The sequence below is a fragment of the Aricia agestis genome, chromosome 2, assembly GCF_905147365.1.
Source record: "Aricia agestis chromosome 2, ilAriAges1.1, whole genome shotgun sequence".
Lineage (NCBI taxonomy): Eukaryota > Metazoa > Arthropoda > Insecta > Lepidoptera > Lycaenidae > Aricia > Aricia agestis.
Genome location: NC_056407.1, coordinates 5,790,380 through 5,808,950, shown reverse-complemented (window position 1 = coordinate 5,808,950; position 18,571 = coordinate 5,790,380). Strand labels below are relative to the sequence as shown.

The window sequence follows — 18,571 nt, the reverse complement described above, 5'->3', positions numbered from 1 at the left end:
GGCATGCAGGTAGATGTTATGATGGAGGCATCCGCTAGGAAAAGATTTTGATCAATTCTACCCCCAAGAGGTATGAAAGTTTGTTATTGTATGATATACTAGCTGTTACTAGCGACTTCGTCCGCGTTAGCATAGTAGATCACATCCCAAGTATTATTCATTGTACAAAAATATTCAATGTACAGAATTTACTTTCCTACGATTTTATTATAATATATATAGTCTATGTTCCACACGGCTTCGCTTGCGTAATTTAGGAATTTCACGCAACCGTACATTTTTCCGCAAAAAATAGCCTATGTCCCTACGTAATCTATTCTTCATGTTTGCCAAATAACATAAAAATTGCTCCAGTAGTTCTTAAGATAATAAGCAATTTCATATAATTTCCGCTGTTTTTCCACATTTCCCTCTATTTCTTCGCTCCTATTAGTCTTAGCGTAATAAAATATAGCCTATAGCCTTCCTAGATAAATGGGCTTTCCAACAGTAAAAGAATTTTTCTAATCGGACCAGTAGTTCCTGAGATTAGCGCGTTCAAACAAACAAACTCTGCAGAATGATAATACTTCTTAACGCGAGCGAAGCCGCGGGCAAAAGCTAGTTAAATGAGATAATACTATTTTAGTGTTTAATGGGAAACGCACTGATGCGAACATGGATTGTTAACATTATGAGGCCGATCGAATCTGATGAGTGATGGGACTAATCCGGCCTAACCGGGTCCCGTGTCACAAGACCAGTCAGGTCAGTCGGTCGGTCGGTCGGTCGGTCGATCGGTCGATCGGTCGATCGGTCGATCGGGCGTTCGGTCGTTCGGTCGTTCGGTCGTTCGGTCGTTCGGTCGGTTGGTCGGTTGGTCGGTCGGTCGGTCGGTCGGCCGGTCGGCCGGTCATCAGTCTGTGATCAGTCCAAAACGATCACTTGGCCTCCCGATGGGCCCTATATCAGTGTCTTTTATAATTGATTTAAAATAGTACATAATCATTATTGTAGTACAGATATTTTACGTCTAACATGATCTTTAATCCAGCGGCATGAAGTTCAAAACAGAGGATCCGAGGCAACATTTTTCCCGGATTATGTTTTCTAGAAACTGGATCTGCCATTACAAACCTTTTGATATATCCATCAACGTCTCGTATAAAATATCGACGTTGTTTTATAGCCTTTTACTTAGAATATGTGTCAAGGGAACGCGTTTGGTCTCGTGATTTGACTGACCTACTGTTACTGTATGTTACTATTTACTACTAAAGGCTGGCCGCATACACATTCGTATTCGATTTCCTAATGTGGAATTCCGTGAGACTAGCGCAAACGTTCGTTTTTCTTCACGCGCGAATGCGCTTGCACTCGAAACGTGCGGAATTCGTTCCGTTCGGAAAAAAAGCGAACGTTTGCATCAGTTAATAAATTTTATACTGAATCCATGCATTCGGATGTCCGAATACCTAAAACGAATTCGAAAATCGAATAGGGACACCGTGTATGCGGCCAACCTTACGGCTCTATAATCAGATACTAATCAGTAATCAATAGTGTCAGCCCTCGGGTGCAGACTGCAGCTGCGTTTCCATGAAACTGGACAAATGACTATTTTCCAAGTTAAGTATATATATGATATATCTACATAATATATTATGATAGCTAGGACTGTAAATAGAACTGTAAGATAATAATACACGTATACATGTACTACTGCACTTGAAAAATAGAGCACTTGAGCGTCGTGTTAAATCTTGTGAATCGCGCGCGGGAACCTGAAGAGGTTCTGACAGACGGACAGACGGACAGCCACACAGACACACTTTCGCATTTGTAATGGAATGGAAGTATGGATTTGCCAATATAGAATCTACGAGCACTTATTTTGAAGAGTGTTATTTTCAAATCCGTGTATTTGATTACTAATAAGTTGCTTAACCCCGCGCATCGATCCGGCCTTTGGGTCAAAAAACTTCGCCACACAATATAGAAGTTTCGCTACTCGCTGTATAATGCCTTGTTCACAATACACGCCTACCGAGTAGAGTGGCGAGGTGGGCGAGCCGCGAGACAGTGCTCTCGGAGCATTTGGTACAAGCACTGCGTTACTATACCTACAGTATACTATCTGGGGCCCGTGGCAAATTGGGCCCTATCAGTAAAAATCATCACGTTAATATTAAAACAATGCATGAAAAATTTCTAAGCTCACGGCCTCTTGGGCCGAGGCCCTTTTGGGTCGAGGGCCCGAGGCATTTTGCCAGCCCTGCCAGCCTATAGTTACGCCAAGGGGTACAAGGAGCGGCGAGACAGTGCCCTCGGCCGAGTACATTTTTATGGATGTACTCGGCCGAGGGCACTGTCTCGCCGCTGTACTTGGTAGGTGTAATCAAGCCCTAAATGTCGCTACTCCCTACGATATAGAAGTGTCGCTAATTGCTATTCACTGTTCAAATTATACAGGATGAATTGTTATTTAAAATGGCACGGTAGGGGAAATCCGAAGATATAGGAGATGACGAAAAACGCAGAATGGAGTTGTGAGAGGCCCGTTGCTCGATTGATTTTGATAAGAACAAAAGTATTTGTTTTTTCAGAAATTCAATGTCTAGGAAAATTTAAGTGGCTTGGTAAAGTTGCGGTTGATCGTGCCCGTAACTGTGCCTAAGCTGGGAGTAGAGCACCATGGGGTTTTAGTGGGTAGTTCCTCGGAGAGTTCCACATAGCCCAGCCGATGTCCTCAATCCGCCAGAGATGCGTAAAGCAAATTTTTCTTTTTTTAAACGTGGGGAAACCATGTAAAAAAAAAGGAAAATTTAAGTGGCTTAATAAAAAAAATATACCTTAATAATAAAAAATTATTTGATCATGAACAAGTTTTAGAAAGTAAGAAAATATTCATTACAGTTTCAGTTTTTATGTAACACACTATGAATTTTTTTAATTCGCCTGTATAATTTGTGTTACTGTCAAACAGATGAACATATTGTGTTGTATAATGTAGTGGAATCATATTTTAAAATTAGTAATTTTTTTTCATACCAATTTATTGATGACAAAGTAGAGAAATAGTACATCTGAAGCTCAGAAGTATTTCTCTACTTTATTATAATGTAATTCACTCTCAGGATTTTTTTTGTTGCCAATTTCTCATAGTCCTTTATTACCAATTTCTTAGCAATAAAGAACTATGCAACTCTAAGCAATATTTAAATGTTTGCTGAGTCTAATAATATGATTCATATATTTTATAATTTGTAAAATAAATAATGATGTACAATATAGAATGTTATTTTATTATTATTATTATTATAATTTTCAAGTATAATCATAGACAAATTATGTATAATGAAAGGAATCTCAGGAATAACTTTTGCAAGAAACAATTCTTGCATAGAGAACTTGTTTACATGTTTTATTGTTATTTAATTCTAATAACAGTATGATGTCATTTGCAATTTCAAAGTTTTACCACCTAAATATATATAATACTATGGTAAGTAAAGTACACCATAAAAGTAATAGAATATAATTCTTCAAGCCCCATAAGAGCACCGGTGATCGCGACAACAATAGAATACAATAGCATTACCTGGAAACCGCGATTGAAGTATTATTATATACAGAAATTAATAATTAAGGAAGCTTACTGATGACATTACATGCACAAATAAAATTATTAGGTAATCAGTAAGTAGAGACGTCCGATAGACATACAGCAAACATGGTCTTATTTTCATGCTTTGCTACAGAACTCTAGAATTGGTACACAAATCTATAAAATATCAAAACAGTTAACATAATACATAAACAATAAACATAAAGTTTGAGGAACTTACCAGTATAAGAAGTAGAGCTGTAAGAGTCTGCGGAGGATGCTGAGAGAGACCTGCTTCGGTATCTGGCAGACTTCTTTAAGGCACCTGACTTTCCACGCTGACCTTCGAACTTCCCGACAGCTCCCTCGGCATTGCCGCCTCTCACCTGTCCCGGGTCTGTCACGGGACTGTCGCTCGCTATGTTCGCTGTCGCTACACTGTCTTTCCTCTGGTGATTAGGTTCTCCATGTCCATCGGACATCTTGCGGTTCAATCTATATTTATTACTAATACACACGTAACGTATCCGCTACGTTTAATTTAAATATCTCTTCAACGCCTTTTCCAAGAATTGTTGCGATTGTACGTATCGAACAGTAAAAGTGAAAAGATTAAATGCGACACTAATTTTATAATACTTATAAACGCCTAAATTAAATAAATCAAAATAAGTTAAAATAATAAACGCACAAGAGATTACGCTTCACGATATATTCCACATAGACACAGTTGTCTAATTAATGGTTGGACTGAGATTAACATTGAATATAAGTGCCGTTTAAAGTCGTTGCATAAGTATATATTTATTCTTTATCATTAAAATTACCGAAAATACAATTCACTGAACAGCCATGGCATTCGCAAATACCGAGACTCCTTCCTCCTTCCCCTCGCTTCATTCCCCCAAGTCAAAAACGTCAATTACATTGATTTTGTTCTTGTCAAACCCCAAAATATCAGTAACTGTTAGTTGTTTATGGTTCATATTTATTAGCCAAAAACCCCATCATTTTTACCAATATTAATAATCTAACATAAAAGTACATTAATATTTTTTGTACTTCAATTTTGAGTATTTTAATAATATTGGGTTAACTGACAAGGGGTTCCTAATCTTTTTCAGCCTGCGGCGCAGTGACACGTTTATAATCTGTCACGGTGCCCTTCTTTACCTAGCTATTACAAAAATATACATAAATAAACCATTAATGATTATTATAGTTAGGTAAGGTTAGGGTAATTTGTCAGGTTATTTGTAATAATAAACAAATATTTAATCATCTGCCTGATTTGTATAATCTTATTATATTTTTATTTTATAATATTTGTGGTTTCGGAAATGATTGAGGATCAACTCACGGCGCCCCTCATGCTTTTCCACGGCGCACCATGGGGACGCCGCAGTACACAGTTTGGGAACGCATGGGTTAACAATAATATTTTAATTGTACGATTTTAAGCTTCTATTCTATCACACATTTGATTAACAAATTTTTATGAATAAGGCTTGGTTTCTTAAGTCAGTGATTACTTGATACAGGCTAGGGCTACTACTATTTTTCTAGTTTAAAAAAAAAGAGTCCAATTTTACGATTTTTACGGGTTTCTGTCTGTGATTATGAAAAAAGTCATAGACTAAAATCGGAAAAAATGTTTGTCAATCCCTAGCGCCACCATTTTGATTTTTAGTCTCTAATCTATGCCAATATGGAAGTGATATGCATGACAACCGCAACGCGAATCGACTAGAAAATAAATAATAAAACAATAGTTGTTTGAGTGATAACATATTGGTGAGTGAAAATGTTACAAATCATTATTTAATCATTAATATTAAGCTACGTTCAAGAGAATACAATAAGTTTCAACTATGGCGTACCGAAATCAATAAGGAAAAATCCGAATACAAAGTTGTCAATCGTCATCAAACATTACCGGTAGCAGCGGAATATATCATATTAAAATCATTGAAATATTAACTATTGATAGTGGATAAATAAATAATTCAAAGAAGTGTACAATATTATAAATACCTACGATCCGCTTGTTTGTATTAAAAGTTTGTAGTACGTCGCGGCTATGTGTTCGCAATTTTAATCTACATCGCGATACTATCCCGATGTTATTTGCAGATGATTTTAACTTAAACGCTGCAATTACTAGTAAGGTCAATATAGATTTATTTGACGTTGCATCAACTGTGATAGTATTTTTCCATTGACGTAAACAACGAGAAGTGTTTATGTTCTATTGATACCTTACGTTACAAACAAGGACTTCTATGAATTACTATTCTTTACATAAAAGTTAGCTTTTTTATTATCTCGATACTAGTAATTAAGTTACGTTTTCTGTGTTGTAGTAGATTAGTTCACGCTCATTAGTAATAAGCTCATTTACTAAGAGGTTATTCTCATAAGACGTCATTACATGTATTTATACGTCGTTTACTTCCTATTTTTTTTTGTATAATTTTAAATGCAACAGTATGTGGCGAACAATAAAATAGTTGCCAAGCCATTTTCTGCTTTATTTATTACCAAATGAGTCACATAATATATCACCATTACTGCCTGTAGCTGCATTTTAGCATAAAAGTATTTGGTATGTATTGTATTTGTAGCTGAATTATATTTTGTAACACAGGAAAACTAGTAGCAGTCTAACAACAAATTAAAACTTCATTTTCTGCCACATCAATCTGTAAATGCAAGTTTCCTGTATCGAGTAAGAATAAAGAGGGGAAAGATGGTTTTTATTAATAGCTTTACTGTGCTCTATTCTTTGATAACAACATTTGATATTATTTAAGTACTTCAACAAAGTATGTATTTTTTTTTCTGTTTACAGATAATGTTTCTTTTTACTATCATTATATTTTTTATCTCTACAGATAAGGCAGTATACTTTTATAAATAATCTTGTATCAAACTAATTTATTTAAAAAATATGTTTCTAGATCAGCAAAATGTCATCAGGTCGTGGTAGAGGTTACTCGGGCCGGCACCATCTCCAGCAAAGAGATCCCCGTCCAGGAGACCCAGAGCTCGAAGAGCTAAACGCTGCTAGAACATTATCGGAACTCAGCCCGAGGGCAACAGGTTGTATATTGTTTTAGTAAACAACTGATTTTAAGTTCAATCAGCCCTATTCAACTATAATACAATGCAAATGTGATGACAATGTTGTAAAAAAGTTACATATCTGTCAAGTTAGCTGTCACATTTGTATGTGGACTTGTCATACAATTGTATTATTTATTGCAATTGCCGTAATGATTATATTCTCTTTGGCAATTGCTTTTATAGTGCCCAGATAAATTGTTTTTTACAAATAAAACATTAATGTTTATTGTTTTCTCTTACAGATCCCTCAAAAGTTGACCTAAACAAAATTGATATGTCCAAATATGAAGATGCTAAAGAAGAGAAACCACTGGTTAAAGAGAAAGTTGATAAAAGTAGGGTAACTAATGAAGATGAAAACATACTAAAAGATCTCTTGTATGTTGATGAGCAATATGCACCTTTGCTGGTCTTGGTAAGATATATTGTACTCGCTAGAAAGTGAACATTATTATGTACTAGCTGTTGCCCGCGGCTTCGTCCGCGTTAGCATGATAGTAGATCGCATCCCAAGTTTTATTTATTGTACTTACAAAAATATTCAATATACAGGATTGACTTTCCTACGATTATATTATATATAGATGTTCCGCGCGGCTTCGCTTGCGTAATTTAGGAATTTCACGCAACCGTACATTTTGCAGCAAAATATAGCCTATGTCCCTTCACGTGGTCTATTCTTCATGTTTGCCAAATAATATAAAATTGCTCCAGTAGTTCATAAGATTATAAGCAATTCCATATAATTTCCCCCGTTTTTTCCACATTTTCATCTATTTCTTCACTCTTGTTAGTCTTAGCGTGATAAAATGTAGCCTATAGCCTTTCTCGATAAATGGGCTACCTAACACTGAATGAATTTTTTAATTTGAACCAGTAGATCCTGAGATTAGCGCGTTCAAATAAGCCCTTTCATATAATTTCCCACATTTTTTTCTATTTCTTAGTTCCTATTAGTCTTAGCGTGATATAATATAGCTTATAGCCTACCTCGATGAATGGGCTATCTAACATTGAAAGAATTTTTCAAATCGGACCAGTAGTTCCTGAGATTAGCGCGCTCAAACAAACAAACAAACAAACTCTTCCCAATTATAATATTAGTATAGATTCCTAATATCATGTTAGATTGTCGAGTAAGTTTATGTTGTAGTGTGATTTTTTAAAATCTACTTGAAATGGTTAAAGGAGTGTTATGTTCCTTTTTTTCTTATTGTCATGACAAGATAATGTGTACCAAATTTTTTTTGTTTTGTTTCTTCCCAATTTTCAGTAATTCTAGTTTCTTGATTTATAAATTGTGACTCTTTCTATAATACAAAGAATATATTTCAATCCATGAAAAACGATCTAATATGACAATAAAAAAAATTAATGTCTTCATAAAAATTATGGAACAAAATTTAAATTATTTTGTATTGTTATTTCAGTTGGAACAGTTCTCACCTGGGGAGGATGGCATACAGTTTAACAGGAAACTCAGACAGTTTGAGACATCCGTCACCAACATGTGCCCTGACGAAGCTAGACTGCAGTAAGGAAATAACTAAATATCTTAACATTGTTTATAGATACGAGGGTGGGATGATAAATAACTAGCCTAATACTTCTACACTTAACTTTCCGTGATAAAATTAATTTTATTTTTCAATATAGTCTCTGTGAACCTCTATGCGCTTACTCTATCTTAGTTCTAAAGCTACTGCAGCAGTAATGCCTTCTTTAAAGTGAATTTTTTCAAGGCCTATTTAATTCCTAATTTAGAATATGTTGTGTTCACCCTTTTGAGATATTTATAGTGTCTGCTATTTCAGATAACTTCAATCGTTGGTCTGCAAAAAACCATAATATGTACTTTCCCGACCATTTCCGGAGTTGTGACGTTTTTTGGACATCCAGGGCGGGCTTTATCTTTGACACATACACAACTGCGTTTAAACTCAGTTTTTTACTGTGGCATAAGAAGAAGCAAATTCAAATTTAGTACACAGGCGGCCAGAGACATTTTTTTTTTTTTAATTCGTCCCGGTCGGGACAGGAGCGTTGCCCATACAGCCATTTCTATGTTTTCTCTATTTAATGATAGTGAAGGCCGAAGCCAATTCTTGCGGCCAGAGACACGAATTTAAAAATTACATGCATATTTTTTAAATGTTAACATTTTAAATAGCAGAGGCTAGTTACTTCTCATCCCACCCTCGTATGTACTGTTTAATAAATAAAGACATGAGGCTAAATATAATTTCAAAATGTTTTAGGTATTTCTTGACCTAGAAGTCCCAACAATAGAACCCATTGAGTTAGCTACAGATTCAACTAAATGGCTCTAAAATATTTTTAATACATATTGTGGGCTTAATATTTACCTACTATAAAATTTAGACAATTTTATTCACAGTTGTTTGTGTTTTGCAGGAGTGCATTTGCGACTTTCCGTGCGGCAGCCCTGCAGAGCGGAGCGACGGCGCGTCGCCTGGCTGCCGTTGGCGCGTCGTTTACACGTCAGCAACGGCAGCAGTTGTTACGCGCGCCGCTACTCAATGTGGTCATGCAGGGGACGTTTACAAGTAAGTTTTTACTTTTTAAAGATATTATTTTGTGGATACTTACGTCCTAAAGTACCGTTTCGATCAATGCGACAAGCGACCGCGACCAACAAAATAAAAAAAATGCGACTTTATGACATGGCAGGTTTAATTTTCTACCAACATTGGCCTAAAACTAATCTATCCAAGTTTAAACTCTAGAGACCCATGCTGCCGCTGCTTCATAGTAGCGTAGAGCAAAATAAATCCTGTAGCCTATATCATAAAATGGCATTTTATTAGAAGCGCGATTGCTTGCCGCGTTGATCGTCAATCGATTTTGTTTGATAGTTATGTTAAATATTGCGTTTATGAAAGTGGTTTCATAAAAAAAATTGTTATAAATTGCACTTATCGAATAGTATATTAAGAAATTTTATCTAAAAAAATCAACTTGACTATCCAACTTTGAAGGCTCATAACAAAAAAATATAAATACATAAGTTATGGGATTGGAAATGCTCAAATTTTGGGAATACTTATTTTTTGTTGTGTCTAAATTATATTATTAAATAGTATATTATTAAAAAAAATCGGCCAAGTGCGAGTCGGACTCGCGCACGAAGGGTTCCGTACCGTTATAGAGCAAAACTAAGCCACAAATTGTGTTTTTTGTATGGGAGCCCGCCTAATTTTTAGGGTTCCGTACCCAAAAGGTAAAAACGGGACCCTATTACTAAGACTTAATTGTCTGTCCGTTTGTCTGTCTCCAGGCTGTATATCAAGAACCGCTAAATAGCTAGACTTCTAAAATTTTCACAGATTGTGTATATTTGTTGCCGCTATAACAACAAATACTGAAAACAAAACAAAATTAATATTGAAGGGGGCTCCCATACAACAAACGTGATTTTTTTCGACCTTTTTCGCTCTATATCGATAATCGCAAGAGGTAGGCACTTGAATTTTTCACACATTCTTTGTTTATATGTGTACTTTAACATTCAATAATAATATTAACATAAAATAAAAATTAAAGGGGGGCTCCCATACAAAAAACACAATTTTCAGCTCATTTTTGCTCTGTATCGGTACGGAACCCTTCGTGCGCGAGTCCGACTCGCACTTGGCCGACTTTTTATATTTTTTTAAATATTATTAATTATTAAAGTACACATAATATTATAAAGGATTTTATAAACATTTCAAGTGTTTAATTGTTACCATAATTGGAATCGAGCACAAAAAAGCCAAAAAAATCACGTTTCTTGTATGGAAGAGGAAGCCCCCCTTCATTATTAATTTTGTTTTGTTTTTAGTATTTGTTGTTGTAGCGGCAACAGAAATACACAATCTGTGAAATTTTCAGAAGTCTAGCTATAGCGGTTTTTGAGATACAGCCTGCTGACAGACAGACAACGAAGTCTTAGTAATAGGATCCCGTTTTTACCCTTTGGGTACGGAATCCTAAAAATTAATTAATTTTTGACCTTGTCGTCATCCCTATTCATCTCAAACAAGTTTTTTTAAAAACTACAAAAAATATTTAAGACATGTTTACTTGATAAACAAAGTATTGTTTTCGGATCAGTGATCATTGCGAAATGTAATATTATTTGCATTTTATTATGATAATAATTTGGTATGTCATAAAAACAACTTGAATGCCAACAGTATTTTGTTTCCTCGTAAGATATAATAATACCGATACCGTAAGCGTCTAAACACACTAGGCTGAATTACGCCGGCGTAATTTCCGCCGCAAATGTCAAACGCATACAAAACGCGACGTAATAGTGTGTCACCCCTCGGCCCGTATTTTGTATGCGGCGTAAACGCGCCGGAATTTACGCTGGCGTAATTCAGCCTAGTGTTTAGAACCTAATAGTATAGGAGGTCGCGCTCATTTTAAAAAGTAATTTCATACCGAGCGAAAATCGTAACAATAATACTATTCTATTAATACATAAGAGTTTTGATCGTCAGCTACTCCAGTATGGGTGGAATAAAAATTGAGAGTATCTCAAAGTTGTTGTTGGGAATCGTATTGAATTGACATTAAAAAGATCCCAATTCGCACCCAATAAAGCTTCATATCTAGATTATACACGTTTAGGTTCGGTAGGTGTTATTTTAGTTTGAGTATATAACAACAGATGGCGCTTTTAAAGTAAAATGTATATAATTCTTCTTCACAAATATTGACTATCGAATTAATTACTTAAAATTGCTATGTGGGACAATTTAATGGTTAATTCAAATGAAAATCGCCGTCAGCTGAATATTTGCAGGTGTAAATGTCGTCTACGCGACGCCCTAGGATACATTGAGCGCGAAATAGGGCTATATTGGTTATAACTTATATCGCTGGCTGACGGGCTTTCCACCCGCATATTAACGACTGACGGTGGTCTTTATTATTAAAAAGGTATCAACATTCACCTGTATACATTTTGTACGGTATGAAATGACTTTATATTTTAACTTTTTTAACATAGTTCAGTAACGCGACTGACGTTGAATCCCCCGTCTGCGATACGGCTGACGGTGCATTTTTGGTTAAGCATGACCTCAATAATCATCCATAAAATTTTCATTCGGTATAAAATCACTTTTCGCAATTATTTTTTTTACAACTTTGAAATACTCTCAGTTAACATTCCACCACGGGTGCGGCGACTGACGCTGATTATGTTGATTGATAAATATTAAGCTACCGCTGGACAAAAATTTGGTCGGTATGAAATGACTTAGCAAACGATAGCACTACCTCCCCTACTATAAGGGGGATATTAGATTATCATATACATATATTGGATCCGAGATCATTGAGTCAATGATATTGGATAATGTAATATAGACTAGTGATGTAACGGATATTCGCATTCGCATTCGCAAAAATTATGCGAATATTTAGCGAATGTTTTAATAATCAAAAAGGAAATTATTATATGCATGCATTTGAAATATAATAATACAATAGATAACACTTAGATATTTTTATTAAATCATACTTCTACATTGTAAATTAAAGCCTCATTAGTCATTTATGAAAAAAGAACTTCAGAGATCTTATCAAATCTAACATTAATCAGCCTTGTTACAACTATGTAAGGTTTGCATTCATTTAGTAGTATATTATTACTTTACTATCATTCTTAAATAAAGTTTACAATTTCTATTTACTAAAAAACTAAACAATTACTTACTTGAAACATAAGACATAAAACTAACCTCAAAACAAAACTTTTAGAATGAACTTTCTGTGACTAAATTCATTCATTATAGTCTGTCAAGAAAGTGAAGAAATTAAAAAGTGGCAACATCTTAGTGTCTTTCCCTTTCAAATCAATCTAAGAAAAATGGGATGACACTACGATGTTGCCACTTTTTAATTTCTTCACTTTCTTGACAGACTATAGGCAATATCGGTTCGGTTATGTTCAATTTAAACATAGCCGACACGAAACGTCAAACCTGTCGAACATTTTACGCGCGCTTTTTTTGAAATTTTAAAATATTCGCATTCGCATTCGCGAATGTCGAAGATAAATATTCGCAATCGCATTCGCATTCGCGAATCTGAAAAATCCAACATTCGTTACATCACTAATATAGACATATGATTCATTTCTTCCTTGATCAAAGATTTTTGACATTTGCTGAGAGATTGGATCCAATACGGTCATAGAAATAGGTGTTGCCAGTTATTTAATATAAAAAAGAGTTTTTGATTTCTTGTTCGTTAATATGTTTCAAATAATGTAATGTAATTATTTTTCTAATTATATACTTGGATAATCTTGCTGAAATAACAAAAAACAAGCCATATTAAAAATAACGATGTCTTTTGACAAATCGAATTCTCTGAGATCTAGTAACCCTGACGTCAATACCTGTCAGCGTTAGCGCTCTCCATTGGCTATTGAAACCACATATGACGTAAATTGGATCAATGAAATATGATAATGTAATATACAGATATGATCAAATGATCATATATATTGGATCCTATATATGATCATATATAAATGATAATGTAATACCCCCCTAAGGAATAAAGTAACAGGTGTTATTTATTTTTTCAGAACTGGATATACTGGAGCGCGCTAATCCGATATATTTGATAAATGCAACAAATCTTATGGGGGATTACTTTGCAGGTAAAAATATAGTTTTTAAAATATGTATTTTTTTTAATACTTGATACCAGTTTTGAGGTTTAATGTTACATCTTTTATTTTACAGAGGCTAGATTGTGCAATGGCAACAAAGTCCACATATTAGCAAGTCCTCTGCTGCAGTACATGCGCGCTCTGCTGGCCAGTGACGACTTGCGAGCACACAGAAGTCTCGCTACACAGGTATTAGATTACTACATTATACATATAAATTTTATTTTTCACAGTCTAAAAACACATTCTTGTTGTTTCAAGTTCATGAACATTTTGAAGACAAATGCTTTAAATATCTTTTAATTTTTCAGTTGATGCAAAATGGCAGAGAACTTCTGACGGTGCTGTCACAGGAGTTGGATGAACTGTCAATATCCATCAGACTACGCTTGCTGACTCCGCCGCCAGTCAGCGTCATTTGGCTGCTGCTGTCGGCTGATTTATGCCTCAACAAGTTCCTGCCGCTACCGAACACTTTGCAACAGTTTTACGCGGCTCATCTCGAGCTCACCACTGATGATAGCTACAGTGAAGTCACATACGGATCCTGGAAGAAATCCAAAGAGGAATACCAGGGAAATTCTAGTCTAGAAGATAAAGTTGGACAAAATTTATCGCAACTTAACATAAGCCAAGAGGAGGACACCAAACCTAAGTTGAGGCCGATTTTAGGAGCGGGTGCCGGTCTCCTGCGCCAGGAGCAGATGGCTCAAGAGTTTGACACATGGACAGGAAAAACGAGCTTGTCCAAGCGGTACGATTTGAACTCGTGGAGGCAAGCAGATGACAAAAAAGAGGAAGCTGAACCGGTATTTAACCCTACTGTTTTACCACCAAACATGCAAAATTTTCCCACCGACTACCCCCCACCAAACTATAACTTCCCAGAAAATTACCCTAGCTACTTACAGCAAGGTGATGGAACTTACATCCAGAACATGCAAAGCAATTCAAATAATTTTCCTCCGTCGGAATTTGTACCTCAGTACGAGAGGACGCAGCCGGAAAGGGTGAATAATGAGATTCAGAAAACGGCAAACACGAGACGCGTGGTTGAAAACTGGAGAGTAGAAAAACCTGAAACAAAAGAAGATCCCAATAAAAACAGAAGAAATTGGACAAGGCAGAGGTCCAGGGATAATATTAATTCAGAGGATGATAAGAAAGACGAGAAAAGATCCACATCACGAAGCTCGAGAGACTCTAAAGCAAACTCGATGATGAATAGACGTAACAGTGGGGAAGATGGGACCTCTGGCAAGACACCCCCAAGGAGACACGTATCTGATGTCCCGCGGAATCAAAAGTACTGGGATCACGACGACAGATGCGACATTGAATACAGTTAGTGACAGTGCTTCAGAGCGTCGACAGATGGTGCTAGTGTGTTTTATAAAAGCTAGATCTCGCTATTGACTGGATTTTTAACTAAAGTAAAATTAAAAGTAAGTTAGAGTACTTACACACATGGCAAATTCTGTTGTATGTGTGAGCACTCTTATATGTATTTTAGACATACACACACATTTTATTTGTGAAACTTTTTCGCTATTCAAAATGTTAGATAATGATTTCATATTTATAAAAATACAATATAAACAAATTGAATACAGGATTAAAGGTATCAAATTCATAAAGTTTTGTTAACACACCTCAATATACCACCAAATAATAATTTATAAAGATATTACAAACCATATTTATGGGATTACACTTTTGACTTACTACAATTATAGTAATTAAATTTTAGCTCTTATCTATATTGAAAATGTTGTGCTCATTAATAAAAGAAATTATATTTATGGCACATACACTAATATGTATTGTTACTACTAATAAAGACTAGTAGTAAATTTCAATCCTGCTCAAATCTCAGTTCATATTTAGATCATTTTATTTAAAAAGTTAATAAGTCTAAAATATATTATGTTCCTTAAAGGAGATTCATTTTCATTTAAATTTTAGTTTTCAATGTGAATTTTATTGTAATAATTCAACATGCTCATAATTTTGTAGATAAAATTAGTCAATATTAGATTATTTTAGGCAATCTAAATTATATTTATTTGTGTTTGAATATGAGGCAAAATTTAGTGGTTTAAAAATAGTATGTAATTGGCATAAGGTTTTGTGTAAATTTGAAAATATTGATTCACTAGTGTGTGTGCCAGACAAACGCTAAAACGGCGGAGCTATATTTTTTCCATTAGAATTTTATCACATACCTCAAAATCATGACAAAAAAATAAATAATTATAAGAGTATAGTTATCTGATACGAGTTGGAGTCATCTGCGTTTATATGCTGCGCCTTCGAATGTAAATCTTGAGTTATGGACATATTAATTTCGTTCAGAAATAGAAGCTAAACTTGATACATGTATATTTTTTTATCACCAAAAATATGATGCAGGTGACTCAACTAACAATACCATAAGCATGATACATAGACTGAACAAAACCGCTGGCGGTTACTAGTTTACATTACATATACTTACTATAATGGTTAGGATAAATTAAGATAAGAAATTAATGTAATGTGTACCGTAGGGAAGTAAGTAATAAAACTTAATGATATTTGGACTCATTGAGATAAAATTATATATTTAAAGCAAGCAAGCAAAGCAAGCTAGTTTCCTCAGAAATATGAAACTACACCATTTGAAGATTAGCTAAGGATGTGCAAATAGCATTTCGAAATATTCTAAATCTGTTTGTAAACACAGCTTTCGTTTTAATGAGCTTCAGTTTACTTTTAAACCCAGCCGTTGTTAATACAACAATTGATTTAAATTCAAATGAGAATTCGGTAACACATGATGCAAAAAGCTAAATATTAATACTAGCTCTAAATTATTCTGAACTAACATGATTAAAGTCACAATGTGACCGCGACGAAGATATTTACAGAAACCTGCTAGAGTGGGATAGCATTATTCCTCAAAACCTTAGATGGGATGTGAAGAATAATGACTTGGACTCTAGCATATTGGACGTTTTTGGGCACTTATCCATGGGGATATACAAGTAGCAAAAGTGACCAGTAGGATGATCATGTGTCGCGACAACAATGCCGTAGGCGATCTACAGCAGTTATTGTACAATTTTCGCCTGTTGCATTGCTATCGCAAGATACAAAATGACCCTGCGGCTATTTCGGGCAATTATTATGGATTTCTGCACATCTCTAGTCCCAATATTATTTAATTATGCTCCAACAGTTGTATTTGAATATAAATAATTAACAATCACAATTTTATACTATATTGGGTAAAAAAAACTTGTTAAATCTAAAGAATGTGTTTTCGCTAGACCTGTGTGTTAGCTATAGCGTCGAATAATGCTAGAGAATAGTAAATTCTAAGGCCGAGGACATGCTGCCTAACAGATGTACCTGTATATTATTTTGCACAATTGTAATTTAAAAAGTTGTGTCTTCTAAGGAAAAAAATAGCAAAATTCATAAATGTATATAGGTACTTACCAAAATCTCGTTAAGCTTTTTCTACTATAGAATGTTTCAGAGGTAGGCTTCTTTGCCAATGATATATTTTATCGGCACGCACAGTGATTTGTATCGCTAAAAATTGCTGCTCGCCTACCTCTGCTTAGAAAATGTAATTAGACAAATACTGTAGATTTTGTAAGTATTTCGGAATGGCATTTAAGTTTTAAATTGTTGACACGCTGTATAAAATCCTAATTCGCAGGGCGATTACGTATCTTCCGACGAATAAGAAGCAGATATTGCACCATATCTGCTGTAAAATGCCTGTTGCCTACCTGTCGCAAGATACGTGATTACCCTGCCGTACTCGGTAGTATTTACTTCACCAAAACCACGAAGTTTATAGCGTGCCAACATTTTGGTTGACCATTACTATGCAAATGATGTTGGATGGATACTAATATTATGAAGTGGAAATTATGTAATCTCATAATAAATTGAAATTTGATTTCAGAACTTGTTTTGTTTTAATTTTGGATATTTTAAGTAGTAATGTGCCATTTATCTGCTTCATCTTCAACAAAAAATAACATAATTAAGAATGTGGAAAATAAAATTGGTGAGGGAGATACTAAGGGCGCTGCGCGGCTGCTCTTTTCCAGCGACACGATTGCTCCGAACTCCCCAGAAACCGTTGCGGCCTTACGAAGCAAACACCCCACTCAACTGTCATCTGAGCACTTTTCTAGTACTAATAACGCGGCACCAGCTCCCCTTCAAACTTCAGTCGACACTGTTCGCGGAGCTATCATGTTTTTTCCTCCGGGTTCGGCAGGCGGTCTCGACGGTATCACCCCTCAGCATCTGAAGGATCTCACCAGCGGTTGCTGCGGGGATGCCGGAGAGAAACTCCTGCAGGAAATCACGAACTTGTGCAACCTGATGCTTCGTGGTCAGGTTGCATCAGAAGTCGTAGACATCCTGTATGGAGCAAACATCTGCGCGCTGAGGAAGAGAGATGGTGGCATTCGTCCGATCGCTGTCGGCTCAACATACCGGCGCCTCACGGCCAAGATAGCCTGTAGGTCCATAAATGCCCTGTCATCTTATTTCCAACCTTAGCAACTTGGTTTTGCTTGCAAAGGTGGCTGTGAGGCAGCCGTTCACTCATTTCGCACTCATTCAAAATTCCAACAACAGTGTTTACCTAAAGGTGGACATCAAGAACGCTTTCAATTCTGTAGACAGGGTCGCCATGTTGAAACAAATAAAGGCTAAAGCCCCCACCATTTTGCCCTTCATGCTGCAGTGCTACCAAGAGCCCACAAAACTTATTTACAGGGAACATCTAATCCAATCGGAAGTTGGCTGTCAACAGGGCGACCCTCTAGGTCCAGCAATCTTCAGTCTAGCTATTCACCCGGTCATCGAGCTCCTAATTCCAAGTTCAACGTGTGGTATCTAGATGACGGGACACTTGCCAGCGACGCATCTACAGTTCTTTCCGATTTTCAGACCCTAATCCGCGAATTCCAAATTATAGGTCTCGGTCTGAACCTGGCGAAGTGTGAGCTTTTCATCCCTGATGATTGTGAGGACAGAGACGGAATAACATCCAGCTTCAAGTCCGTCGCCCCAGAATTATCAGTAATTGAAAAGGATTCACTTTTTCTCTTGGGTTCACCCATTCTAGCCGATTCCTTTTCGGATTA

General features: G+C 35.8%; 2 protein-coding genes across 6 annotated transcripts in view; one reads left to right on the top strand and one right to left on the bottom strand.

Moving 5' to 3' along the window:
• The window catches only part of LOC121739686 (adenosylhomocysteinase-like 1), a 33,825-nt gene extending 29,258 nt beyond the window's left edge, over positions 1-4,567 (bottom strand). The window contains exon 1 of one of the 2 annotated variants that reach the window (XM_042132218.1): positions 3,828-4,567. In XM_042132218.1, coding sequence (XP_041988152.1) covers positions 3,828-4,068 — 241 coding nt within the window. In that variant the 5' untranslated portion in view covers positions 4,069-4,567. The remainder of the gene's footprint in view (positions 1-3,827) is intronic. The other variant, XM_042132219.1, reaches the window with a different exon arrangement.
• Positions 4,568-5,295: 728 nt separating this feature from the next.
• LOC121739721 lies at positions 5,296-15,282 on the top strand. Of its 4 annotated transcripts, none has more exons than XM_042132267.1 (8): positions 5,296-5,380; positions 6,547-6,688; positions 6,955-7,127; positions 8,143-8,246; positions 9,128-9,279; positions 13,326-13,400; positions 13,486-13,601; positions 13,724-15,282. In XM_042132267.1, the coding sequence occupies exons 2-8, from the start codon at positions 6,556-6,558 to the stop codon at positions 14,759-14,761; spliced, it is 1,791 nt and encodes a 596-aa protein (XP_041988201.1). In that variant the 5' UTR covers positions 5,296-5,380; positions 6,547-6,555; the 3' UTR covers positions 14,762-15,282. The 4 variants fall into 4 exon arrangements, with proteins under 4 accessions (XP_041988201.1, XP_041988202.1, XP_041988203.1 ...); XM_042132268.1 differs by lacking the exon at positions 5,296-5,380 and adding an exon at positions 5,726-5,749; XM_042132269.1 differs by lacking the exon at positions 5,296-5,380 and adding an exon at positions 5,870-5,893.
• Positions 15,283-18,571: the final 3,289 nt, after the last annotated feature.